Source organism: Capra hircus, chromosome 13 (assembly GCF_001704415.2).
Source record: "Capra hircus breed San Clemente chromosome 13, ASM170441v1, whole genome shotgun sequence".
Classification (NCBI taxonomy): domain Eukaryota; kingdom Metazoa; phylum Chordata; class Mammalia; order Artiodactyla; family Bovidae; genus Capra; species Capra hircus.
In genome coordinates this window covers 60,414,145-60,441,890 of record NC_030820.1, presented here as the reverse complement: position 1 = coordinate 60,441,890, position 27,746 = coordinate 60,414,145, and the positions used below count along the sequence as shown (strand labels likewise).

Sequence of the window (27,746 nt, the reverse complement as noted above, 5' to 3'; positions counted from 1 at the left end):
AAGACAGTCAGGACAATCTGGTCTCTGAATTCCTGACTTCCCTTCAGCCACGGGTGGTCACGTGACCCAGCTCTGGCCAATGGCATATAAACAGAGGTAAGATGGGTGGGTTCTGGGCCAATATTGTGCTTCCCTAATGAATCGTACAGAGGTCCTTCCCTGTCCACTTTTTCCTGCCTTGAATACACAGTCATAGTGATTTACAGCTCTCCTTGTCTGACCCTCCTAAATCTGCTGTCATTCAATCCTGAGTGGCAGATCTGGAAAGGGTGAAGTCTCCCCACTCAGGCCACAGAGCCAGTACATATCAGATCTGGGATTCAAATCCAGGCTTTCTGACTTCACTAACTGAGCACTTAACCACTCTGCTAGACTACTCCTAGCTGTAGAGGGCAACAAGCTTTCTCCCCAAGACAAAACCCCCAATTCCAAACACCAGAAACCAGAGGGGACTGTCGTTTCCCTGTCCAGAGTCTTCCAGTGGCGCATTCACTGCCCACTGGGCAGCAGCCGGGCTCCCTGCATGCCATCCTCGGCTTCCTCAAATCTGGCCTCTTTTTTGCTGCTCCCCTAGTCATCATGCTCCCTCTCAGATTCTCTGCTCCCTCCATGCATTCTTCTGCTTGCAGCCCTGGCCTGAAGCTGTTCTCTCTTTCAAATGCCCCGACTGCCATTCATGCTTGCTAAATGCATATTCATTCTTTGGGACTCAGGAAAGCTTTCCTGACCCGCTGACTGGGTTCATCCATCACAGCATGTGAAGCATAGCTGCTCTTCTGGCTTGGCCAGCATCTGTTCTCTCGGTCTGCACGACTGCCCTCACCTTACACCCTTGGTTCTGGGAGGCTGCCAACTCAAAACGCTGCCCCCAAGCGCTGGAGAAGGCGGTGACCCTGTCCTCTGTACCACCCCCAATGGGAGAGCCTAGTTCCTGGGCCCGGAGAGGCCCCATGGATTCATCCAAGCCAAAGCTGGGAGGAACTTTCCTCTGGGGTCACTGAGCCGCGACCCTGTGCAGCATCTAGGAGCAGCAGTGTGACCGTGAGCCTCTCTCCGGCTCACAGAGAGGACCCACGTGCAGCTGTGGAGTCAGACCACGAAGAGCACAGCTGTTGCTCGGCTCTCGGGGCTGGCTCCACCCTGACTGCCCAACAGGATCCCCCTTCCTCCTTCCATCATGTCTGACGGATTCCATCCTTCTCTTTGGGTCTCGCGATGCCAGGGAGTGATTCTTGATTAGTCTAAGGCTTAAACCCCAAGCTCATGCTTTTTCTCATCCCCCTCTGATGAGGAACAATGAACTTGGGCCTGTGACCCAATTCTAGACTGTGAAATATGAGAGGCTGCAGGGAGATTCAGGGAAAAACATCCCTCTCTGATGAAACGGAGACATAAAGTTCCCCTTCTTTGCCCCTGAACATGCTGAGAATGGTGGGGTGGAGGGCTGAGGTGACCCTGGCTCTTGGCGATGCCACTGATGATCATAAACCCAGCTCTAGGTGCTCCGCCACAGGGCTTGTTGCCATGTGAAATGACAACATTTCCAGAGGTCTGTAGGTGAGGTTTCTAATATTTATAACAATGGATACACTGAAAACACAACCAGGGAAGTGTGAGAGGAGTGGGGCAGACACCACCTGCTGGTTATGTGTTACAGGGATCCAGGGAGGGGGCTCCAGGTCTGGACGTGGGGGTGTCCTCCTCTGGAGGCCCCTGCCTGCCCTGCCACAGGCTGTTTTAGACACCGCTCTCTATGACCAGGTGGCCAGAGGACGGCTGTGTGGGAACACAGCCGACAAATCAAAAAGAAGGAAAGCAGGCCCTAGACACCAGGGAACCTGGAGAAGGAACAGCTGAGGGAGGGTATTAACTGAATCAGGGACCACGCGGGAATGGCCGCCAGGGCGGGGCAGACGGGCTGTCACGGGGGCGGTCACTTACACTTTATTGGCGCCTCAAAGGACTTTGCCACTGTCACCATCACATTGGTGCCAAATACCTAGAAGGAGAAGAGAGGAGTCTGGAGGGAAGTGCGAGCAGGTGGGAAGCAGTGGCTGTGTGTGGCTTCTCAACGAGGGGCTGCCTGCGACGGGCGGGAGAGGGACAGGGAGCCAAGAAGGGTTCCAGAGCAGATGTAAAGTTGAGATGAGGCGGCCACCGACATGGCCAAATGGACACTTCCTGGAGCTGCTTGTCTGGGCAGCAGAGAGGGGCAATTCCAAGGAGTTAGGAGAGGATCCCTGAGGCCCTGGCTGGGCATACTGTCAGGTCAGGGCTCTGTCCTTCCCGAGAGAGGAAGTCCTCCAGCACCACTCATTCAGGGGTGCCTCTCAGCACGAGGGTGGCAGGTCCCTTAGCCCAGCACAGTCTCTGTCCTCACGGTCAGTGTCTTGCTCGACAGTGTCCACTCATCTGCTTTAACCACCCCTGCCTCAGCTGTTCTGAGCCTCAACTCGCTTGCTGGAGAGACATGGGATAAGCAATCCCCTGCTGGGCTCACTGTGAGGGAGAGAGGACGGCTGGCAGGCACAGGGCAAAGAAAGGTGAGCTCTAGGCAAGCGGGGATGGGACTCTGCTCTGTCATCTACTTCACAGTTGAGGGCACTGCCCCAGAAAGGACCTGATCTGGGGCCTTACCTGCAGGTCAAGGTGGCTGCCCTCCACTGGACCTCCTGCACATCCCTGCCCCACTCACCCAGAAGATGTCGTAGATGAAGAGCCCGCCCAGCAGGATGCAGCCGGTGCTGACGTTGTTCAGGTGCAGGAGTTCTACCCCGTTAAGGGAGAAGGCCAGGCCGAAGAGGTTGTTGGCAATCCAGTGCTGGGGGAAGGGGAGAGTGAGGCCACCTCACTGGTCACCACCTTGCGCCTCCAGCGCTCCACCACCCCTCGCAATTGCCTAGGCCCTGGCTACTCACCTTCCTCAGCAGGTACCAGACGCCAACGATGCTGCTCAGGCCCAGGCACACCAGGTCCTTGGTGTCAAACTCATAATTGATGATCTCTGGGCAGAGAGGCCGGGTAAGTCCACTCCCCGGGGCGGGGCTGCCCCTCCCACCTGTCAGCCCCTGGACGGAGGAGGGCATGGCTGTGGGCTCCGTCAGAGACCCACAGGCTGGGGGTGCTCACTGGAGCCCTCCCCAACCCCAGACCCTCCAATTTCCTAGAGGAGGGAATGGAGGCCCAGAGGGAACCCAGACTTGATGCGGGGTCAGTGGGAGGTGGTCCACGGTGCTGGAAGCCCATGCTCTGCACTAGCAGCTGGGCAACCAGCTGGGGAGGCGGCTCCCTCTCTGAGTTTTAGTTTCCTCATCTGTAACAAGGGGATCACAGGGCTTCCCTGGTGGTCCAGGGGTTAAGACTCCACCCTTCCACTGCAGGGGGCGTGGGCTTGATCCCTGGTTGGGGAAGTTCCACATGCCAAGAGGTGCAACCAAAAAAATAAACACAAAACAAAAAAATGGGGATCACAGCACCTCCCTGATAGAATGCCATGGGGAACAAGTGAGGTGGTCCTTACAAAGCACTCAGCACAGAGCCTGCATACAGTGGGTGCTCAACCAATGCTGCCTGCTCTGAGCCCAAGGCCCTTGCAAGGTCCCAGTTCATTCAGGAATCTTTCTACTCTGCCACCAAAGGAGTCAAGAAGGTTGCTGGGAGCCCTGTGTCACCAGTAGAGGAGGAAGCAGGTGAGAGAGGGAGGCCCGGAGAAGCGGCAGGCGGGAGGCCCTGACTGAGCCTGCTCTGTTGGGGAGCCTGCGGCAGACATCCTGATGTTATCCTCATCCTAATGAGGAGGCTCAGAGAGGTGGTGGAGCCTGCCCAGGGTCACAGAGCGCAGGCTTTCCGTTCAGATTCCAGACTGTAGCAGACTGCTGGTTGGCCCCAATTGTTCTCCCCTCTGTGGTAACAATACCCTGATGATTTTCAACTGGAAACGAGGCCAACTAGCTCTCAGCCACATTTTCCAACTTCCCCTGTAGCCAAATAGGCCTGTGGAAAGGCCTCTCTGTCCTTTGGGACAGCCTGCGAAGCGATGGTGTGCTACCCTGGACCCGCTGACCCGAGCGTGGCAGAGCACAAGACAGGTGAAACCCCCACGGTCACTGACCGGGCACAGATACCTGCAGATGCACAAAGGAATCATATAAAACCGCTGCTCTGCAGGGACGAGGCAGAACGTGCTGGGCACATCCCCAAGTGTGACATTCACAAGCTCAGACTTGTACACGAGAGAGAAATACCTTCCACCTGTCCAAGCTGTTGATAATCCTGTTACAGCAGTCGAACCCACACCCTAGCTAACTCACAGGACCCAGGCTTTCCCCAGTTCCCTGTGGCTTTCATTTTTTTTCAAAAGCCATGGAACCTCCTTTTCAAATCTTAGCTAGGGAAGTAATCACACTAAAAACAGACATGATAAAAATAGCTTCAGGAGCCAACTGTTTACCGTTTACTGAGCCAGGCGCTGTGCTGAATGCTTTCCACTCATCACTTACTCACAGTCCTAACAACAAGCTTATAAGCGAGGTACTACATGATGATGCTCATTTTACAGATGAAAAAACAAAGCAAAACCAAAAAAGCCCAACAAACCACCCAAAGCTCACACAGGTAACAGTGAGCACTCAGTGGCAGAGTGGGGATGTCATCCCAGAGCCCACCTTGCCCATCACTCGCTGTACCAGGGAGTCCCAGTATTGGAGAAACAAAGGGGAGGAGAGGGGAGTGGGAAGACACCCAAGGTACGGCCAAGGCAGGGGACGGCGGCAGCACTGACCTTCCTTGTTCTCCCCAGAGCCCTGTGTGAACAGCAGCTGGTATTGTCGGTTTGGGAAGTTGGCTGGAAAAAACTTATTCATGAAAGGGCTGAAAGGAAAGACAAAGCAGGTTGGCAAACAGAGCCCCTGTGGGGGTCCCACAACCCCAGACATCTGTTTACAAGCTGTTACCTCCCAACAACCTCACAGCTGCTCTGAGAGGTAGGTGTTATTGTGCCCATTGTAGAGATGTGAAAACAGAGGCCCTCAAAGGGCAAGTGACTGCCCAGGGCTACATGGGAAGTCAGTATCTTGAGCTGAGACCTGAACCTAGGTCTCTATGATTCCGGCTTCCATGCAGCCTCTTAGTTATTATCCAAGAAACACAAAAGATGCAGACTTTCACCTAAAACAGTTTTTAGGAGAGCAATGGATTCCAAAATCTGGTTTATCCACAATCTATATGAGAGTCCCCTGTCAAGAATGCATATTCTGGCTTAAGCCTGCATAGGGTAAGTCCTCACTCTTCAAGGAGACCCTCTGAGTCTAGGCAGACAGCAGAGCTGAAATAAGGGGCAGACTAGTAGCCTGGGGAGATCTGACTCTTTAGAGTGAGAATGCCTGGGCCCATATTGCTGAGGAAGCTGGAAGGCCAGCAGCTGAGAGGGGCCCATTAGCCGCAAATGGCCCCAGATAAACCACATCCTCCTTGCCAGCTCCCTGCCCAGCCAGAGGCAGTGGACCCAGCCTGGTCCACAGTAAAGCCATGTGCACAAACTGTGGGCAGACTCATAAGGGAAATGAGATGCGCAGCCCCTTCTCCTGGCTCAAGGCAGAGAAGCAGATGGTGAGGTGGCGTCAGTTTTGCTGTTGACTCTAGAAGCAAAAAGGTAAACCCTCTATCCCAATTTCTCAGAAGTCTGTTTATTTCAAGCGCAATCCAGGTGTGTGCAGTGTGACAAATCAAAGCTGCAGTGTTCCTTTGCGTTCTGAGGCTACTGGAGACTTCCCATTAAAATGGCTATCTAATTACTCTTTCACAGGTAGCCTCTTGTGTGTGTGCTTGGAACTCAGTGACTCTTTGCGACCCTTTGGACTGTTGCCCCAGGCTCCTCTGTCCATGGGATTTTTCAGGCAAGAATACTGGAGTGGGTTGCCACTTCCTTCTCCAGGGGATCTTCCTGACTCAGGGGTCGAACCCCCCCCCCCCAAAACCCTTGTAAGTGTCTGAAACTACTTTAATATGTGTTTTAAACCCTGCAAAAATCTAGCACACTTTAGCAGTTAGCAGACCTGAAGCAAGCCTGAGTTGACTAGTATTCTTCTTGAGGGGATTTGTTTTGACCATTTCCTTTAATTATTAGTTTCCCAGAACACTTAGAGATGCTGGCAAGCAGCAATTCCTTCTAGATGATTCCTTAACTATTATATAAACTGTGCCAACACAGATAAAATGGAAACAGTATAAGCTAAGTTACTGTCACCTCTAATTTGAGTAATAACCATGGTGTCAGCTTCGTAATACAAATAAAAGGAATTAAACATGGGAAGAAAAAAGAATGCATATTCCTTGATTCCCTTCCAGATCTATTAAGTCAGATGACCTGATGGTCACCCCACTCCATGATGTGACAGGCCTGGGATTTTTACAAACTCGGCTGGACTTGATGAGTGAGATGAATCACAGCCCCTTGGGCGAGAGCAGGCTCACATTCACTCCTTCCACGGGGCCTATTTGTGGCTCAGGATGGGCTTGGCCTCGTCTCTGGAAGCATTCTGATTACTCAGCATGGTCTACTTCCTGGCCTGGCAGGGAGCAGAGACTTTCTTTTCTGGATCGCCTTCGGAGCAGGAACAGAAAACCAGGGCTTTTGGCTCAGCCTGGGTCTGGATACTAAGCAGTATCATGGAGCAGACACAAACCAGGGTGGCCCAGCCCTGACACCTGCTCTGCCACGTGAGGCCCTGGCCTTACTTTAGTGGGTCAGTCTCTCTGCTGAATGTGGGGATAATACCACCTGATTCAAAGAGCTGCTGTGAAAGTAGGGGAGAAGGAGAGGGAGAAGTTTAGCCCAGCGCTAGATCGTCAACAGGGGTCATAAATACTCAATGTCTATCATCGCAGGTGGTTGAACTTGAAAGCATTCAGCAACACCAGATCAGACTGATGACTGATGAAGCAGGCAAATCCACAATGATGCTCCCAGCTAAAGGAAAATGTACCCAGGCCAAGGGGTACCCAGGGCACGGGGTACCCAGGGCACAGAGGTAAAGGCAGGGAAAAGGGAGCTCTCTAAGGTCCTGGAGCATGGAGGAAGAAAATGTGGATTAAGAACTATCTCTGGGCCTTAGTTTCCACTCGACACACAGCCAATCCCTCCCCGTCTACAGAGCTATGGGATGAATGACGACAAGGCTTTGTGATTAAGTAGACACAACTGATACAAGATGCAATTGGGAGTGGGTTTCCACAAACAGGCTCTGAGCAGGTGGGAGGCAGCAGCTGGGAGGGATGAGGCTGGAAGCCACTTTCAGCTCAGTTCGCTGAATCACGTCTCAGGACCATGAAGCCAGAGGGTGTGTGCAGAGGCAGAGAGAAGGCCTGAGGTGGTAAGCCCTTCACTCCAGCCTGGTGTGCACCTTACGAGCCTGACAAGCAGAGGGCAAGGGGTTGAGAGCATGGACTCTGGAGCCAGGTTTCCTGGATTCAAATCCTGGCCCTGCCATTGAGCTGTGTGACCTTGGCAAAGTTACTTAACTGTTCCCTGCAACTGTCTCCTCATTTGGAACACTGTAACATTACCTTTCTCACTGGATCATTAAGAGGATTAGATGAATGCTCAGCACCCTATAAGCTTAACTGCAGCTTCAACTCCAAGTATGAAGTCTCTAGACAAATGTCTTTGTTATCCCAAGAGGGGCTGCTGGATAATATGGGGCAAGAGACAAGCAACTTGGCTGGTGTGAGCCTGCCTTACGGGCAGGGGTCGTGAGAGGCAGCTGGTAAATGCTTGCTGAACACCTCTGAATGCAGGTTTTTGTAGCAGGCGGAGACTCACTCCTTCCAGCCCTTGATGGCTCACGTCAAGCCTAAAGGTCACTGCTTTCTGCTGGGAAACCACATCCTGCTGCCCTTCTCCCCTGGGGGTGAAAGCAAAGGGCAAATTGGTGTGTGGCCTCTCCCTCCTGGGGTTGCACATCGTGGTCTTAGGGACCTTATCCTCTAAAGGTCAGCTAGGTGGGATATGAGCTCAGAGGTGGTAAAAATAAGCTGCCCGGTTCCCTTGGCAGGAAGGGTACTGGCACAGGCTTGAGTCTTGGTGGCTACAGAGAGTGAAGGCAGGCTGTGGGCCCTCACTTTGCTGTAACACTTCAGGCTGTGGTTTCTTCCCTGGGAGGCTCACGGCAGCTGGGGAAGTGGAAGGAATCCCATAAATGCCGCAGTCTGGACTCCCTGGCTTGGGGCTCAGCCCCCACAGCCTCTCAGCAGACAAACCCCTTCTCTGCCTGTCCTCAGGAAACCACAGGCCCATCGGAGAGCGCGTGCCCAGGCCCCATCTTTAAGCTCTCTCTTCTCCTTCATTTTTCCCCAAACTACAAAAAATACCTGGCTGCACAGTTAGACCCGTGCTCAAAACCACTCTGCTCCTGAAGGCTGTGACGCTCTCTGAGCCTCAGTTTTCCTGTCTTGATCCTGCAGTCCTTGTTTGGATCCTGAGGAAGGTCTGACTATGTTTGGGGATACATACAAACAACTAACCAAAATTTTAACAATACTGTAGACTTCTAGGAGAAAATACTTAAGAAAATTCCATTTGATCAAAGGAAGGTACATTTAATTCTTAGATCAACTATCTAAATAGCACAATTAAATTATGCCCTCCCCCTTTTCTGCTAAAATTATTTTTATCTGATTCAGTTCTTTTCCCTGTACATTTTATAGTAAGGCTTTCTTTCATCCCATTCATCCCAGTTTTTCAGTCTGTATCAATTTCTTTTTCAGAGGATAGCTTGGACCCCAAATGTTGAGTATCCCTTATGCCCATGGCCAGTCATCATTTTCACAAGGTCTCATCTTCCCAAGTCACACTGTGTGCTCTAAATCGTCTCAAGATAATGACAGTCACTGACAAATTTTACCACGTGCTGTTTTAGTGGCTTCGGTTCTATTTTCTGCTGATAATTTCTATCAATAAAAATTATGAACTGGTTCAAAGATAGACAATTCTTTCTTGGTTAATCCATGAGAAATTTTGGACAGTGTTTCTCAGTTACTGTCCTAAAAGGAAAAAAGAAAGATCTCGGGTGTCAAAATGACAAAGGTTCAAAATATCCTGCTGGGCAGGTGGCTGGTGATCTCTCTTGCAGGACTGTTGAGATACAGTGAAATAATCAACTCCTTAGCACCTGGTCAAACAAAATATATTTGGTTCTTTCATGCTAAGGCAGTGGTTGGGCTGTGGTAAGGACTCTTGCAGATGCTGAGGGGGGTGGAATGCGCTAGAACTGGGGGGCTCCTAACCAGCATGGGATTCCCTGGTAGGTCAGCTGATAAAGGATCCGCCTGCAATCCAGCAGACCCTGGTCCGATTCCTGGGTTGGGAAGATCTCCTGGAGAAGGGATAGGCTACCCACTCCAGTATTCTTGGGCTTCCCTGGTGCTCAGACAGTAAAGAATCCACCTGCAACACGGGATCAAACCCAGGTCAGTCAGATCCCCTGGAGGAAGGCATAGCAACCCACTCTAGCATTCTGTCCTGGAGAATCCCCATGGACAGAGAAGCCTGGTGGGCTACAGTCCAGGGGTCACACAGTTGGACACAACTAAGTTACTGGCACAACCAGCATGGGAAATGACCTCCCTCACCTGGTCCACCAGGAGAGGAGAGGTCTGTCCACTGGGGAAGGGTGACGAGGTCTGCCACTATCTTGCTGGGCTCGTCAGCCAGGATTTCCAGGACTGGGGGGCTGGGGTGTGGCCCTAGAGCATGGCCTCGTGGGTGAAGGGGGGTGAAGTGGAAGACAACACTGACTCGGCCCCATGTGGCTGTGTGAACTCGAGCCAGCTGCTCTCACTCTTGGTGGGCTCTGGACACACCCCTCGCTCTGGGCATGTCACAGACATGCTCACTTGAACCTTCCCACGCCCCTCCAAGGAGGTACTCCCCGTATCTCCATTTTACAGGTGAAGAAACTGATGCTCAGAGAGCTTGGGTAACTTGAGCCTTGGTTCCAGGTCTGACTGCCTCTTGGGCCCACATTCTTGACTCCCAGGTCCTGCCTCGAGGAACCAGGCCAAACTCCGCCCACTCCCAGGGCTTCCCTGAGGATCCCGCTCTTCCTCTCTGACTGCACCTACAATGCGCACAGACCTTCTGGCTCCTGGCCCAGCCTCTCCCTCATACACCCTCTTCCAGGTTCCTACCTTTCGGAGCTGAGTTCAAGTTGCGTTCCCGCCTTCCGGGAACTTCTGGTCTGCTGACCACCTCAGGCTGAAACCTCAGCCTGAGGATGTACCTCTTCAAGGGGCCAGATGGAAGCAGGTTGGGGTCCTTTGCAGTCACAGCCAAGGGATGGGCTGGGGACCCCACTCCCATTGGGTAAGCAGCCCCACATGAGGCCTCCTGGTTTAGTTCCTTCATCCCCACTGAACTGACACAGCATGTGACGATCTGAACAGGGTGGCAGTGAAACGAGGATGGGCTCTGTGGCCACAGAAACTTAGATTTGAATCTTTGCTCTGCTGCTTATCAGCTGTGTCATCCTAGCAAATTTCTTAACCTCTCTGAGCTTCAGTTTCTGAATGTGTCATAGGATTAAAAGCAACAGATTACAATGATAACAACAATGGCTAACAGCTACTGAACACTCGAAAAGCTACTGAAAAGTTTCTACGTGACCAGTGAGAAAGGTGTGATCATTTTCCTTCACATTCAGGTGAGGAAATTGAGGACAGAGAGATTAAGTAACCTGCCCAAAGTCACAGGGCTATTAAGTGGCAGAGTCTGGATTCCAAGTCAGGTAGTCAAATTCCGGAGCCTGTGCTCCTAACTTCTCTCAATACTCCCTTGCTCTTACGAGCTGAGACCACAAGTAAGAAGCCAGCTTAGCGCACAGCAGCCACGACACCCAGCAGGTGGCACGGGCATCACTCATCTCAGTACTGTGCCAACTACCACAACATCACTGTTCACAGGTAATTTCCCTAACAACCGTGGCGACAAACACCCACCGGACAGTCTTATCCTTCCTTGGAAAGAAACCGTGGCCCAGAGAGGCTCCGGTTCTCGTGCAGGGTTACCCATGCTATAACACGGGGAAAAAGTTCCTTGGGTTTTTACAGCCAGGATTCAAACCTGGCTCTGAATGATGCCAAAGGTCATGTTCTCATCCGAGACCCTGTACTGGCTCTTGAGAAAGCTGCTTCATAGGTCGCAGAGATGCCTTCTGACCTGATGGTGTGGGACAGGGCCAGGATTCCCAGCACGAAGAAATACATGGACAGCAAGAGGTTGATGTACTCCTGGGAGAATATCTGAGGCAGAGATACAAAGAGAAACAGGACATCAGGGTTGTTGGAGGCTATGAGGAAACCAGACTCCTCGCTTTTCTTCTGGAGATGGTCTCCCCACTCTGGAGTTGGGGAACAGTGTTAGAAAGAATCTCAGATGGTACTGGGATGGGGGGCTTTCAGTTTCTATGGCAACAGGAAAAAGGGAAGGACCCTCAAGCCCTCAGATATGCCTCCCCAAGTGGTCACCAAGAGTTGGACACAACTGAGTGACTGAACTGAACTGACTAAAGGAGCCTGCAGGTGTGCCCTTGGTGGCTCTACTTGGAGACAGGCAATGGGGTGTGTGTGTGTGTGTGTGTGTGTGTGGGGCAGTCACAGGGGAGGGGAGCCTGATGTTCGAAGTCCCAAGAGCCGTCTGAACCCCAGAACAAACTCTTCCAAGCTTCCTCTCTCTGCTCAAAAGCTGAGGGAGCCTGTGGGTGGCCACCCAGTTACGAGTCACCTGCGCCCTGCTCACTCTGCACCCTCCTGGGCCACCTCTCCCACAGTGAAGCCTGAAGCTCTGATGGCAGGCCCTGACAGCTGCTTCGGGGTCTTATTTTGGGTGAACCTGAGGAACGTTCTCTCTCACAGGGCTCCAGAGCCAGTGGCCACATGTTGTTAACTCTGGACTTTGGAAAGGCTCCACGGTCACAGAATCGTATTGTCTTTTGTTATCGTGAGGCCCTCTTACTGGGGGGAAAATAATGTGCTGTGGGGTGGACACGGGGCCACTGATGACTCTCAAACAAGGCTGTTCTTGGATCTGTCTAAACGCCTGTCTGATCACCTTGCTCCCCTGCTTAACACCTCTCAGCAGGTTCCCTGCTTGAGCTTCCCTGCTCAAGTCCGCATCCTCTCCTTGGCTCCTCGTGTCCTCGTATTGGCCACCGCAGGCCTCTTTGGCTGCAGCTCGTGCCGTGTTTATCTACTGACTGCTAGACTGGTGTCTGTCTCTACCACTTAACAAGCTTGGTGTGCTACGTTCCCACCCGTGGGTGGCCCGCACACATGCTTCTGTCTGGGAAGCTCTCTTCTCCTCACTTGGGCTTCTGAGCAGCTTTCCTTGACATGATCTTCATTAATTCAGCTCATGTTTACCGTCTGCTACGTGCCGTACGCCGTGCTCAGCATTGGAAGAGGCAGAAAAGTCCCTGCTCTCACGGAGTTCAGGCACCAGAGAGGGAGAATCTCAAGAGATGGACGTGCAACACACCGTCAGCTGGAGATGGGTGCTGAGAAAAGCACCGCAGTGTAAGCAGAGCGGGGGGAATGTCACTCATGGCCCAGGAAAGCCTCCGACACTTCACCTAGGAGTAGGCCCGAAGGCAGTACGGGAGCGGCTGTGAAGATGTCTGGGGAAGAGCCCTGGAGGCGGTGGGAAGCGTCCTGAGGGGGCTTGTGTTCCCGTGTGCAGGGAACAGTGAGGGTCTGCAGGCCTGGAGCTGAGGGAGGAAGCAGAGCGTCCGGAGACGAGGCTGGGACGGCAGGAGGGAGACGGAAGCTGCAGAGCCGTGAAAAAGGCTTTAGATTCGTCTGGGTAAGACAGGCTGGTGTTGCAGGGCTGAGGGCAAGGCTGTGACCTGGTCTGATGGCCTGAGAGGATCCCTCTGCAGCTGTGGGGAAGGCACACCCCACAGGGCAGAAGTCCAAGGTGACAGCCCAGCGAGGCGGGCACTGCATGTGGGAGGATGGAGGACATGACGAGAGGGGGGTCAGACTCCAGCTGTCTGAGCCAGAGAAGCAGGACGTGCCCAGGGCTGCAGGCTGTGGGGGGAGGGCGTGTCTAGGGTTCTCGGCTGAGCAGCAAGGCAGGTAAGGGGCTGCTGTCTGAGGTGGGGGCTTGGGCAGGGGCAGGTCCTTCCGTGCTGTTCTGGTGCTACAGGCCTCGACTCCACAGCGCTGCCTAGGACTCTCACTGCATGTTTATCTACTGATTGCTAGACTGGCGTCTGTCTGCACCACTTAACAAGCTCCTGGAGGGCAGGGGTGGGCCAGCTGTTTTCCCCACTGCAGTGCCCAGCACTCAGCACAGCACCTGGCGTGTGAGTTTTCAACAGAGACTCGTAGACTGACATCAGTGGCCACAGGGTGAGCGCTCCCACCCGCACAGGCGTGCGGACCGAGTTAACTTGCAAGGATGTGCCCCCCCACCACAGTTCTCTTTCAACACGGGCCGTGGGGAAAAATTTCCCTCTGGCCATGTCTTTGAGCTTCTGGTCAGCTTGACTGTGTGGCCTACGAATTGTGCGCCAATTCTGAACTTGTGCTTCAGCTGCTAGAAGTCAGGGCTATACCTGTGTCAGGGGCACTTCTGGTGCGAGTATAAGTCTGCAGAGTCTAGAGCAGAGGGTCGGGGTAGGGTCCTCGCCCAAAGCTTCCTCGCTTTCTACTATTCTTTTTTCTCCTTTACCCCAATTTCTTCCTTTATTTTCCTTATACTATTGGATTTAAGCTGCCTCAAAACAATCAGGTTTAAATGAGGTATGATAAGGTAAATTTTATGATCTTGAGAAATGCAACAAACTCCGGTGCCCTAACCAGGAGAGGAGGAAAGGGGCCGAGTGAGAAAGTGAGAGCCACTGTTACACAAGCCACATCCAGTGGTCAGTCTGGAGTTTGGGAAGAAACTGGTGCCTGTGATATCCAGGCAGCTGCCTTTCAGAAATCACATGACACTCTGGTGACGTGGTGGGGATGGACACTGTGTCCTCTGGCACAAGGCAGGCTGGGGCTTACCTGCCTGGAGAGGAGGACAAGCTGAGCAACAGGTGTCTGGAGCCTTAAATAAAAATGTTCACACCCTCTGCTGCCAGAAATTCCTTTCTGGGGAATCTAGGATCTAAGGAGAGAATCCTAAATACTGAAAATATTAGATGGTCCTGAGGCAAAGGCCTGGGTGTGTATTCCTAGCACTTAGTACAGTAGAGACTTGAGAATTTTGCCCAAAGCCAAGTTGAATGCACCGTGCTCAAGTACACGGAGCCACGGAGAGATCGCAAGACTAGAGGGGAGAGGGAAAGGGACCCAGTGCTACGTATGGGGACGAGACTCTCACCAAAGACACACAGACACACTCAGACCATATGCTTTCGAAAAAGACACACATCCAACGACACAAACGCATGAGGGCAGGTGCATCTGGTGAAGGGAAATGAAGGTGGAAAATGGAGATGAGCGTCGGGGTGAAGAAAACAAGGAGGGCAGCCTGGTGTGGCTGATGGCGGTGTGCTGTGCACCAAAGCAAGTGAGAAATCCACCTCTTCTCCCGAGGTCCAGGAAAAAAGGAAAAGAAAAAATAGTGAACACCTAATGTTACCTGATGCCTTCTTACTGACAAGAGTAAAAATCAGAACTATGTTATCTGTGTGAAGTGAGGGCGATGCTGTCAGTCAGCGGTGTTATCTGCTTGGAAGGGATATTCTGAAATCATTAAAAGGGGTGGTTCTGATCCAGTAATGAGGGAGCGATGGAACTGGAAACAGGCGTTGTTTTTGACTCACCCACAGACTGGTAAAAGTAAAGGATTTTGATGCTGCTCGATGTAGGTGGGAGTACAGGGAAGTCAGCACACTTGTAACTGCTGGAGGGGCACGTAAACGGGTAAAATCAGAAGGATGTGGCACAATCTGTTCCGATTACCATGTGGAGATGCTGTCTGAGCTGGTAGCCATACTGCAGATACACCTGACAACACGTGACTGTGCTGAGAGGCGCCCACGACGATGCCCACAGACGGCTACAGTGCTGGGACTGTAGCTCACCCCCTCAGGGTGCATCCGTGAAACAGAACCACAAGCAGCTGTTACAGAGAACGAGGCAGAGCTGACGGTGCTCATACAAAAATATCTCCCTGATAAGAACTGTATGTTTGATATATATATATATATATATATATATATATATAGCTGTTTGAAAATTTTTACATAAATGTGGATCTATGCATAACAGAATAACTCACAAGAAACTACGCTGGGGAGAGTATTATGGTTTATTTGCATCTCCTCTCAGATTGAAAAGAAAATTTCTTTTAACTACATACATGTATTTTTAAAATGTAAATGAAAAGTGACCCTTAAGGAAGGACTTTTCTCGTGGTCCAGTGGTTAGGACTTTGCACTTCCACTGCAGGGAGCACAGGTTCAATCCCTGGTCAGGGAACTAAGACCATGCAAAGGCCATGAAGGGTGGCAAAGAAAAAAGAAGTCCTCGAAAATGTTTCAATGACCAGGAAAAAAGTGCTTGTACTGTGTTATTTAAAAAAAAAAAAGTTATAAAATGACTATAATTACGTTGAAAACATGCTTATGAAAAGTCTGAAAGGAGATGCCAAGGTGTTAATGGTGATGACCTGTGTGTTTTTCTCCTCTGTTTTCTGCATAAATTACTTTCGTCATCAGAAAACAGTACATGTTAGACTAAGATAAAAAGTTTGCGAGTCTGCAGTACATGAGAAAATGCTTATGATGCTTTCAATGTGAAGTGAGGGAAGCAGCTACAGGACTGAACACGCCACGTGGTCACAGCTACGGAGGAACCATGCACGGGAGCAGCAGAGGAAGGACACACCTCCAAAGGGGCTCTGTGACTGTCTCTGGCAGGGGGGTTTTGGATGGCTGCTGTTTTCCCCTTTTTACTTTTCTGTGTTTTCCAGGTTTTCAACACTGAGCCTGTGTAACTTTTATTGGGAAAATAAACCTCGATAAATTAAAAAAAAAAGAAAAGCAATTAGTATGACAGAGGTATGTCTGAGACACAGCTATACCCCACCCCAACATGGAGAGTACAAAAACAGAAACCAAAACGGAACAGAACAGAAAGCTCCACGGAGAAGGGAAATGAAGTCTGGTGGGAAGGAGCCCCCCGACATCACAGCAGGGAAGTGGGTCGAGGGGTGAATTGTTATTACTTTTCTGCTCTTTATTTTCTATAAATGAACATGCATGTCTCCTGTGATGGGAAAAACAGAACAAAATAAAATAAAGTTATTTAAACCAAATGACACACCAGGTGACAAAGGACTTACTTTGAAAAAGAGGTAGAGTCCCAAGAGCGTGCAGCTGGCGATGATGGGGAACCGGGCGGCGTCCCGGCTGGTGATGGTCTCAGGCATGTCCGAGGCGTTCTAGACGAAAGGAAGGCCGTGCTGAGAGAAAGGAGTGGTTCTGGCCTGCAAGGGTTGGACGCTGGTGGGAACTTGGTGCCACGATAGCTCATTCATCTCCCCGCTTTCTGCCTGGTCACTGAGGTGCCTCAGGGGTCCCCATGTTTTCCTGACTCAAGGCTTTGCTAGTGCTGTTCCCTCTGCCAGGGCTACCGTCTATCCATCCCGGGGCAGGATGCTCTGATCCCACCACCGACTTGCCATTGAAGAGACTGGGACCCCGACAGGGACAGTCCTGGGAGGACCCAGTGCATGTGTGGCAGAGGCAGCGGGCACCTAACAACTGGAAGAGAAAACACTGGACCCTGGCAACAGGATAGCAGCCCTCGGCCACATGAGGGCTACTTCCAGTTTCCCTACAGATTAGCTGAGGCATAAAGACAGCCAGTCTTTTATCCCGTAGGTAGTGAATATTCTAAGTGGAAACAGACCAACCACAAAACAAAACTAACAATGGCTAAAACTGAGCATTGGGAAGACAACAACTGCAAGGAGAAGCAAATCTTGACAAAACTCAAACTCAAGAAGCATGACTGGGAAAATGAATCTGGTCAGAGTACAAGCCACAGTTAAACTCACAATGGCAGATACAATAGTCAGCAGCGATGGGATCTGGGTATAGAGCTGACGAAGGATAAATACTTACATGAAACAACTGAATGCAAGCAAAATCAGTTCAGTACTATTAAAATGGAAAAAAAAATGGAATTAACAGTACTACACAGAAACTTAAATTAGCTCCATGGAATTCATGACAAAAAGACTTCCTAATGAAAATCTATATTGGTATAATTCTGGTTGTTGTTTAGTCATTAAGGCGTGTTTGACTCTTTGCAGCCCCATGAACTGTAGCTCACCAGGCTCCTCTGACATGGGATTTTCCAGGCAAGAATACTGGAGTGGGTTGCCATTTCCTTCTCCAATAATTCTGTTTAAATTTATATTAAAAAACATTTTAAATATAAATCTAAAAGTCAAAAGCTTTCAGGACCACGACGCTCTCCATCCACTTCTATGTTCACAGTCCACAAGGACCCAGCGACCGTCACTGCACGACGATGCACCTCAATGGCTTGCTGGGTGACTCAGGCAGATCGTGTGCTCTCTGAGCCTCAGTTCACTTATCTGTCAAACCGAACGACAATATCTATAGCCTTCCCTGGTGGCTCAGACCGTAAAGCATCTGCCTGCAATGTGGGACATCCAGGTTCGATCCCTAGGTTGGGAAGATCCCCTGGAGAAGGAAATGGCAACCCACTCCAGTACTCTTGCCTTGGAAATTCCATGGATGGAGGAGCCTGGTGGGCTACAGTCCATGGGGTCACAAAGAGTCAGACATGACTGAGCAATTTCACTTAAAAGGGCCAAGAGGCTTAAATCAAATGAGATGTCAAAGAGCCTGGCAAACTGTAAAGTACTGTGGCTGTCTAAGGAGCTGTGATTATCAGGGAGGGGCAAGTGGGGAGGCCCTAAGCCAAACCCCAAAATAGGCATGGCTGCATTATAGCCCTGCATCCCAGGCAGGGCTGAGGGAGATCCTTCCCTCTGGAAGGACCAGGTAGCTGTGTGAGTCACTCTCTGGCAGCTCCACTAGGAGCAGATGAGCAATTATGACAGAGAGAGGCAGGCCCATCTTCCTTCCTTCCTCCCAGCCCTTGATTTCTGCATTTGGCAGCACTGTGTGGTACTGCTAAGTTGCTTCAGTCGTGTCCGACTCTGTGCGACCCCACAGATGGCAGCCCACCAGGCTCCCCCGTCCCTGGGACTCTCCAGGCAAGAATACTGGAGTGGGTTGCCATTTCCTTCTCCAATGCATGAAAGAGAAAAGTGAAAGTGAAGTCGCTCAGTCGTGTCCAACTCTTAGTGACCCCATGGACTGCAGCCTACCAGGCTTCTCCATCCATGGATTTTCCAGGCAATAGTACTGGAGTGGGGTGCCATTGCCTTCTCCGACTGTGTGGTAGGGAGTGGGCAAATTCATGGCCCTCTCAGTGGACCTCCATAGAGTCACTCTATTTCCTGTGTAGCAGCAGGGTGGGCACAAAACTAAATGAGCTCCCGACCTTAAAGTGTTCACAGGCAGGTAGGCCAAGACCTTGACATGTAAACAGAATATCCCCAAGTAGCGTGACCCGTGGTAGAACTGCCGCGATACGTGGCACGAGTACCCCGTGGTGGAGGGAGGGCTCTGACGTCAGCAGGCCCAGCCCCACTGCCAGCTCTGCTTCTTCCCAGCGGCGGGACCTTGGGCAAGTCATTTTCTTTCTCAGAGCCTCAATTTCCTCAGCTGTAAAATGGGTTGCCAGGATTCAGTGATTTTTGCATTGGAAGTACTTAGTGTTGTGGCTTGCGTTCCCCACAAGTTGTACAAACTATCATGATTATGTACAAGGGAGTCAAGTGAAAGTGGACAGGATACTACTTCGAGGAAGCAGGGAGTGTCAGAGGTGGTTAGAGCAGATATTACTTAAGCAAAGCTGTGAAGGCCAAGCACAGGGTCTGGTATGCAGCAGGAGCCAGATAAATGCTGACTGAGTTGAGGAGTCTGCTTTGTGTACAAGGAAGGGAAGCGTTTACAGGCAGAGGGACCTGCAGACGCAGGGCACGTGGTGTGAAAGGACCCACAGCCTCTGGCATCACCTGCAAACCAGCGTCACTGCTCATTTCCACACATCCACTTCAATTCAGCCCAGGATTCTGGGTGGGAATAGACTCAGTATCATTTGATGGCAAACCAGGCTGGACAGAAGCTCCACCACACAGTCAAATCTGGTCTTCTGTGTGTGACTGTTAGAAACACCCCATGTGCAATGTTGAGTCAGCACGGAAGACTTGAAATCTGACTGACCAGGACAGTAACACGGACAACATTTACTGAGGGCTTTCTAGGTGCCACGCATTCTAGATGCTTTACATGATTTCATCCTCACAATAACCCCAGGCAGCAGGGACTTTTATACCTCCATTTTACAGATAAGGAAACCGAGGCTCAGAGAGATGATGTAACTCACTTTAAGGTCACACAGCTGGCCAAGAGGCAGAGCCAGGAGGTATGCTGAGGCAGTCTGGTTCCAGAGTTCAAATTCTTGGCTATCACCCCCTAGAAGTCCTCTGCCTTTCCTATCTGGAAATTTCTGCTGGAAAGTTATGTCAAAATGCTCAGGGGGCCTGTGACCTTTCTGAGGAACAGAATCCTGGCAGCAACAGAATCTCTGTAGTTACAAAAATACTAGAAGTTGGCCGGATTCTCCACAGATTCAATTTAGATTTTTAAACTAGATGTTCGTATGCAAATGCAATGGCTCCTGGGGTGGGTTTGAGTGGCTGGGAGCTGACACAAACAGCAGAAATAAATTCAGCTTCCAGTGACACTCTGGATGCTTGGTTATCAGGGTGGAAGCAAAAGCAGCAAAGGAAGAAGGATGCCAACTTCACTGAAGTCGTTGGCTCTGCTGGAGCTCTGGGAGTTCTGCTTCCAGGCCATGCCCTACAAAGGATCTGGGAGTCATGGGCCATTCTGGCGCCCCAGGTCTCCTCTCCTCACTGTGTGTGCACTCACTCACCCAAGCCTTTCCCAAACTACGCCCACCCCAGGCCTTCATCCTCCACTGCAGGCTCCATGAGCACCACCTCACCAGCCCCCTTCCCGCCTGCACCCTCCTCTATCAGGAGCTCTTTCTGAAGGACCTGATCGCATCACACAACAGCTCAGAAACCTCCGGTAATGGGCTACCAAGCAACCATTAAATGAGAATCAAGGTCACTGCTGGCGGGAGTATCAACTGGTACCACCTCTGCCCTAGACAATTTGATGAAATCCATCTAAATTAAACATGCACAGAGCCTCTGACCCAGCTAATCGATTTCAAGGAATTTATCCTACAAATACACAGAGCAACGTGAAGTAACAAATGTATAATGAGATTAATTTCAGCATGGCTTATGACAGCAGAAGACTGACACAAACTGACTGACCAGTGGAGGACTCCAAATCAGGCGTCCTCACACTTGAGCACGTCAGAATTGGCAGTAGGGCCTGTGAACAGACGTGTTTCTAACAAGTTTCCAGGTGATGCTGATGCTGCTGGTACAGGGATCACACTTTGAGAATCACGGCTGTGGGTACAGGGGGACACCATACAGCTATCAAAGAACAGAACTTCTCCATGCGTACTGGTGTGTTAGATTTGAAGCATGTAAGTGGTGGAGACAGCAAGGCGCAAACAAGAGTGTGTCTACAACGAAATGCGGGCTTCCCCAGTAACAAATCTGCGTGGAACGTAGAGGACGCACCAGGAGCCATGGGTTCGATCCCCAGGTTGGGAAGATTCCCTGGAAAAGGAAATGGCAACCCACTCCAATATTCTTGCCTGGAAAATCCAACGGACAGAGAAGCCTGGTGGGCTACAGTCCACTGGGCCTCAAAGAGTCAGACACCACTGAGCGACTAAACTACAGAAAGAACAAAGTGCAACAGTTATAGAGCAAAGGTGGGGGGAAGCGTGTGCTTATTTACTTGCAAAGGCACATACACCTCTTGATGGATATCCAAGAAAGAGGCAGTAGAGGATGCCCCTGGGGAGGGAAACTGGGCGGCTGGGGGGGAGGTTTTGCTCAGTCCTTCTGGAGTTCTATACCATGGGTGTGTGTAACCTACCCTCCCCACCATAAAACAAGATAGGTCTACATGTACTGACACAGGAGAATGACCAAGACATACTGCATTGGAAAAAAAAAGAAGAATCAGGTTTCAGAGCAGTATGTACTGCAAAATCCCATTTTTATAAAAATAAACTTACATATGTATACACACATGGGCACGTACATGTCTGTATACGCGCAGAAAAAGGTGGGAAAGGATGCGCACCAAACAGCTACCTGGGTCACTTCCAAGGAAGTGGTATGGGGCGGGGATTTCCTTCATGCTTCTGTGTTGCCTGAACTTTTACCAACACAAAACATGTAGTGGCTATGAAGATTGGCTGCTGCACTGCCTTCGGGATTCCGTACCTCAGGAAGGCTGCAGGTTCCTGGAGCATCTTGTTACCTCACCCCAGCACCTGTGCTGGACTCGCATCAAACTGCTCACCGCCTCCCAGAACACACCTGTGGTCCCACATCTCCCTCTCCTGCCCCGCCTGCTGAGTTCTTGCCCACCCTGGCAAAGATCATGGCAGCCTCCTTGAGCATGCGGCTGGTCACACAGCTATCTCTCGTTGGGGACTGAGTTCTGTGAGGGCAAGGCTTGGCCTCTTCATCTGGCACTCCTGGTAGCCAGCCAGGGCCTGGCACAGAGCAGGAGACCAGTCCAGCTGGCTGGGGGGCTCCTCTGAGTTACCAGCCAAAGGCCTTTGAATCGATCTGACGAGTAGCTGTTCCTGGGAGTAGCTGTCCCTTTTGATGACACAGGTCTCAGACAGGGACAGGCATTGCTCTCGGATGGCTCCGCCCACGGCTACTTCCTCCCAGCACACTCCTGGACGCTTCACCTTCTCCTCCCACGATTTCACAACTCACTGTCTGTCATGGACAACTTGGCTCCAGGGAGAATTTTGTCCTCACATGCCCTCTCTCAGCTGGCTGTGGGGGTCCAACACTAGTGGGAAATCAAAATTCCTGGGCCCCCAAGCTAACTTTTCTCCCCTTGCCAAATGATCACAGAAACATGACTCAGGGCAGAAAATGGGAGTCATTTAGCCTCTCCTCTCCCCAGGCCAAAATGCCACTTGTATGATGCAGGCAACTGCATCCAGGAGAGAGCCCAGGAGTAGGAACAGCTGGTTCTGCCCCTAACTGGCAGAGAAATAATTTCTTTGCTTCCCAGTTTCTCTATACAATGGTGATAATAAAACTGGCTCTGCCTGCCTCAGTCAGTACCTGGGAGAATCAGAGTGAAGGCTTGTAAGCTTTAGGATACCCTGGTGGTTGGAGGCTACTAATGGTCAAGCTGTTTGCAATTCCATACAGTTTTCCAGTCCCCTTGTCTCTCAGGAGATGCTGGGGAGAGGTATTTAGATCTAAAGCTCTCTCCCATTCTTACCCTCTGCTCCAGCCACTCCAGACCTCCCACCAACTCCTAAACTGCCGTGTGCAGCTACTTCCCTAGTTTCCTTTGCTTCAAATGTCTTCTGGCTGAAATTCAACCTCTACATGAAGGCTCGAGTCCACCTCCAGCACAAAGCTGCCCTGCCCAGCCCCAGGCGTGCTCAATCTTCTCCCTAAACCCTGCAGCACTACTTGTATTACAGTCTCAGATCTAGTTATTCCCCGCTCATCCAGACACCTAAACTCCTTGGTGACAGGGCTCTGACCCACTCATCTTTGCAGCATCCCTCTGTCCTGGACAACAGTGGAGGTTCAGGAAATTCTGTTGTTTGGAAAATGTTTTCTAAAGAGATTAGTAATCCATGTGTAGAAGGTGCTATGGAGAATTACTCAAGTTTGGGGAGCCCCTCACATAAAGTGCCTAGCTCATTCCATGCTGCCCTTCAGTTCCTTTGTCCTGATCTATTTCAGAATTTCTCCCTGCACCAAGTGTTTGCGTGTATGGCACGACAGGGAGGCTGAAAGCTACCTGAACACTGCTTAAAAGAGGCAGAACAGTAAGGCAAATGGGGCCATCTAAGCCATGCCTGACCAATCCCCTCTGCATCTGACCTAGAGGGAACCAGCAGAAAGTTCTCCGATCTTGGGAAAGAAAGGTGGCAGGCCCCAGCCACTGCTCAAGTTGGGTAATGTTTCGAGAACCTGGGTTTGAGCAGTTTCAAAAGCGGCAGCTGTTTTGTGGATCTGCCCTCCTTGGGTAAGAGAGCTTCCGCTAAGGTTCAACTTCAGGTTTGGGTGGGGGAGGAGCAGCAGGGAGCGGCAGATCAGGAACTGGTGGAGGACGACTGACAGGCCTACAGGAAGCAAGAAGCCATTGGTGCAAAAGGCTAGAGAGAGCTTCCTATAGAGAGGGAGGGTGGGAGGAAGGAAGTCTGGAGGTGGAAGGCCCTGGGATCCTCTTAGGTATACAACAGGACAGATGTTGAAGACCAGGGATGGAGCCTGGCCCAGTCTTACAAGAGAGGCCAACGGCAGCTCACTAACTCAGCTGAGTTACTCCAATTTGGTGGAAGGACTGTCTTAAGGGGCATGAAGAGAGGAGCTACTTTGAGGTAGGGTCAGGGTCTGGGGTGGGAACAGGGTTAGGAATAGGGTCTGGGCTCAGGCTAGGATAGGTCCAAGCTTGAGTGTTAGGCAGGGAAGAGGAAACCAGCAGACTCAGGGTCTATGGTTAAAATAGAAAGGCACCAAAGTGCCAAGTTTTGAGGAGCTGGCTGGCTGACTGGAACTGGTTCCAGAAAGTGATACAAAAAAACTGGGGCCTGAGCTAGGGGTTCTAGGAGTTAATATTTCTGTGTTACTTTTTTTGTTTTTGAGGTGGGGCAAGGGCCTGATCTGTACTCTGTGGGTCACAGATCCCAGCCAGACAGGTGTGAGAGCCTAGGGATGAAACTGGGTTCCAGAACTTACCCGGGGAGGGGGGTACGGTGAGGAAGGAGAGACTGTACCATTCAGATGTGAGGACCAGCGCCCCAGCAGGTGCAGAGGGATGCTGACCCAGAGCCTGGGATGCGGCGAGTGTCCCAGGTGGAATGTGCAGCGACAGCCGAGGGTGAAGCTGGTCTGGCCGGGACCAGCAGGCTCAAAACAGTGCTCGAATTATAGTGTGAGGGTCTGCTAACAGTGCTTCCAGCACGACGCACAGAGGGAGGGACGCGTCAAGGTCCGAACGGGGATGGAAGCCAGTCCCTATTTGAGGAAGGGGTCAGTTCGGGCACCTGGTTCGCGGATGGGTGCCCACATCCTAAGGCACCTAAGGTCAGCCCCGGGATGTGGACCTGGGGTGGGGAAGCAGTGGTGGGCGATACTGGGAAGGGTCAGTGTCCGGACAGAGGAGGTGTCTGTCCCGTCTAGGGCGGGGGTAGGGGGAGGGTCCGTGTCAGCCGTGTCAGGGTGGGAGGTGGACAGCACCCGGTTTTGCCGCGGACCCTACCTTGCCGCGGGCACAGCGCACGGAACGCAGGGCGCCGAAGAAGATGGGCAGTAGCGCCATGAGCAAGAGGCTGCCGTAGGCCAGCGCGATGCCTTCTGGCGTGGAAGGGGGCCGCGTCGTGCCGTTGGTTGAGCCGCCTGCCTCGGCGCTGCCGTTATGCGGGTCGCTGACGGCCGAGTCCATGGCGAAGCTGCGCTCGGGGTCCGACTCCAGCTCCGGCCGCTGCAGCGGAGACGCAGGGAGAAAGATCCGGCGCTGTGGGGAAAGCCACGTTCCCCTAAAGAAACAGGAAGTGACGTGCCTCCCTCGCCGGCCCGCGCTGCGCACGCGTGCGCGTTCATGTCTCCACGCCCGCGCGCCCTCTACAGGAGGCGGAGGGCCAGGAGGCCTGTTGCTAAGCAACATGCTGGGGGTAGGGAAAGGAGCTCTGGACCACTGCAGGGGGCATCCACTGCGAGGGAGACCTGAGGACCCCATTCCCCATTCCCACTCAATCTCCTTAATCCCGGGATGTCCCAGTCCCCGAAATTCCTAATAAGAAAGTGAAGAGGAACTAAAAAGCCTCTTGATAAAAGTGAAAGAGGAGAGTGAAAAAGTTGGCTTAAAGCTCAACATTCAGAAAACGAAGATCATAGTATCTGGTCCCATCACTTCATGGGAAATAGATGGGGAAACAGTGGAAACAGTGTCAGACTTTATTTTTTTGGGGCTCCAAAATCACTGCAGATGGTGACTGCAGCCATGAAATTAAAAGACGCTTACTCCTTGGAAGAAAAGTTATGACCAACCGAGATAGCATATTCAAAAGCAGAGACATTACTTTGCCGACTAAGGTCCGTCTAGTCAAAGGCTATGGTTTTTGCAGTGGTCATATATGGATGTGAGAGTTGGACTGTGAAGAAAGTTGAGCGCCGAAGAATTGATGCTTTTGAACTGTGGTGTTGGAGAAGACTCTTGAGAGTGCCTTGGACTGCAAGGAGATCCAACCAGTCCATTCTGAAGGAGATCAGCCCTGGGATTTCTTTGGAAGGAATGATGCTAAAGCTGAAACTCCAGTACTTTGGCCACCTCATGCGAAGAGTTGACTCATTGGAAAAGACTCTGATGCTGGGAGGGATTGGGGGCAGGAGGAGAAGCGGACGACAGAGGATGAGATGGCTGGATGGCATTACTGACTCGATGGACGTGAGTCTGAGTGAACTCCAGGAGTTGGTGATGGACAGGGAGGCCTGGTGTGCTGCGATTCATGGGGTTGCAAAGAGTCGGACACGACTGAGCGACTGAACTGAACTGAACAATTTGTTTACACATGCATGCATCCATCCAATATTTAATCATCCCCTCATCCCTTAAATACTGAGTATCCCATTATATTACAGGCACTGTCCTAGGCTCTGGAGACACAGAAGGGAACAAAATAGGCAAAAGTCAGTCCCTGCTCTCATGAAGCTTGCATTTTTAGTGTGATGGGAGGGGGTGTTGGGAGGACAAGAAATAAAATGAATAAAAATAAAACAAAATCGATATAACTGTGTAGTTATATGTTACATAGCATGTTAAGATGGAGAAGGAAATGGCAACCCACTCCAGTGTTCTTGCCTGGAGAATCCCAGGGACGGTGGAGCCTGATGAGCTGCCGTCTATGGGGTTGCACAGAGTCGGACACGACTGAAGCGACTTAGCAGCAGCAGCATGTTAAGAGCGATTGATAATTTAGAGAGACCTCTCTCTTTAGGAATCTAGTGAATTTTTGTATATGGCTTGGGCCAGAGTGGTTCTAGCCGGTTCCAGGGGACAAAGGTCAGGAGGCTGGCTTTGCTGATGGCCAGGCCTGTGGGGGTCCCAGTGTCATGTGTGTTCAGGGGTGAGGAGAGGGTGTGGGGAGGAGTGACTTGGGCTTGGGTGCATGCCTGGACTGTCTGGGGTTCCTGGCTCTGCTTCTGATGCCCTAGTTAAGCACTGGAGAAAGTAGATAAACTGAAGAAAACTGAAGTAATAAACTGAAGAAATCTGTACCCTGCAGGCACCAAGCACTGGAGAAACTCTGGACCAAGCAGTGGGAAAAGAGCATGCTCTCCAGGAACCCAGGAAGTGAGCCAACCTCGAGCCAGGAAGGGAAGATCTATTCTCCTCCAGTATTCCTCTAGTACACTCTACTGAAAAGACTCAACATATGTCAGCTGGGAAGGGAGAAATATCGACAGGGTCCAGCTCCATTATCACAGAGCTGGCAAAAATAGTAGATTTAGAGCAGTAAGTTGATTAGTGATACAGATAGTGTAAAAATCACACAGCCTGGGTCGAAGCTGGACAGGTGGTGAGGTGGGGTTGGAGTATAGGGTTCATAGTGAGAGGAGACAAAGGCAAGGAGTCAGATTAAAAAAACTGAATAATAGAGTTGTTTGCCTAATTAATGCCTAACTAGTACAGTACACTGTACTAGTAACTTTAAGAGTGTTTTGTTTGATCTCAGTAACACTGCTGAGATACTATTAGTCCTATTTTGCAGATGATAAAGCAGGCTCACAGAGGTAAACGAGCCAGCCAGGTCACACAGTTCAGCAGAGGAAGAGGAGAGACTTGAAGTCTGGTCTGTAGGGCCCCAAAGTCTCTGATTTTTCTAATATTTCAGCTACAAAGAAGGCTAAGGAGTTTTTCCCAGAGTGACTTAGTTCTGGGTAGATGGTGTACAGTTTCAGGCTCTGTTTTTCAGAAGCTGGACATGACCTGAGTGGATGGGTGAAGGCAGTGTGCCTGATGAATTCATCCATTAATAATTCAGGCCACAGGATTTGCCCAGCAGCTGGGCCTCATGGCTCCAGGCTCTTCATCTGAGAGCGTACAATTGGAAATCAGAGACACTCTCGCTTCGTGCTAGGCTGAGCACTTGATTTAGTTTGGCCCGGGGCAGATCTGGCCATCTACCTTTACCCTCGTGGGAGACTGTGAATACGACCCAGGGAACTGAGGGGTCAACTCAAGTTCAGAAAGCTCCTGTCAAGGCTTCTGAAGGGTTGGATTTCTGGCTTGGAGCTAGCCTGTCTTGATAGTCTCTGGAGACAGGGATAAGACAATCTTGAGGAGAGGGGTGGTGCCCTGAGGCTTTATCTGCTGGAACCTCCTGTATGGTGTTACTTTCCCAGAGGAGATCTAAGCCAAGGTCAAGAACAGAGCCTGTCTAGTTAGCCTGGAATAGGTAAATTACCAAACACTTGCTCCAAAGAAAGATGT

The 27,746-nt window shown here is 51.2% G+C and overlaps 1 protein-coding gene across 5 annotated transcripts in view; it reads right to left on the bottom strand.

The window, feature by feature from the left end:
• The window catches only part of HM13 (histocompatibility minor 13), a 39,000-nt gene extending 14,163 nt beyond the window's left edge, over positions 1–24,837 (bottom strand). For 3 of the 5 annotated variants that reach the window (XR_001296420.2, XM_005688347.3, XM_005688350.3), the window contains exons 1-7: positions 24,516–24,837; positions 16,340–16,438; positions 11,213–11,295; positions 4,781–4,869; positions 2,919–3,004; positions 2,696–2,821; positions 1,942–1,999 (exon numbers count right to left, since the gene is read on the bottom strand). Coding sequence is in view for 3 of the 5 variants with exons in the window: in XM_005688347.3 (XP_005688404.1) it covers positions 1,942–1,999; positions 2,696–2,821; positions 2,919–3,004; positions 4,781–4,869; positions 11,213–11,295; positions 16,340–16,438; positions 24,516–24,698 (724 nt within the window). In the remaining 2 variants the exon portion in view is untranslated. Of the gene's footprint in view, positions 1–1,941; positions 2,000–2,695; positions 2,822–2,918; positions 3,059–4,780; positions 4,870–11,212; positions 11,296–16,339; positions 16,439–24,515 lie in introns of all 5 variants that reach the window. The other 2 variants (XR_001296419.2, XM_005688349.3) reach the window with 2 other exon arrangements.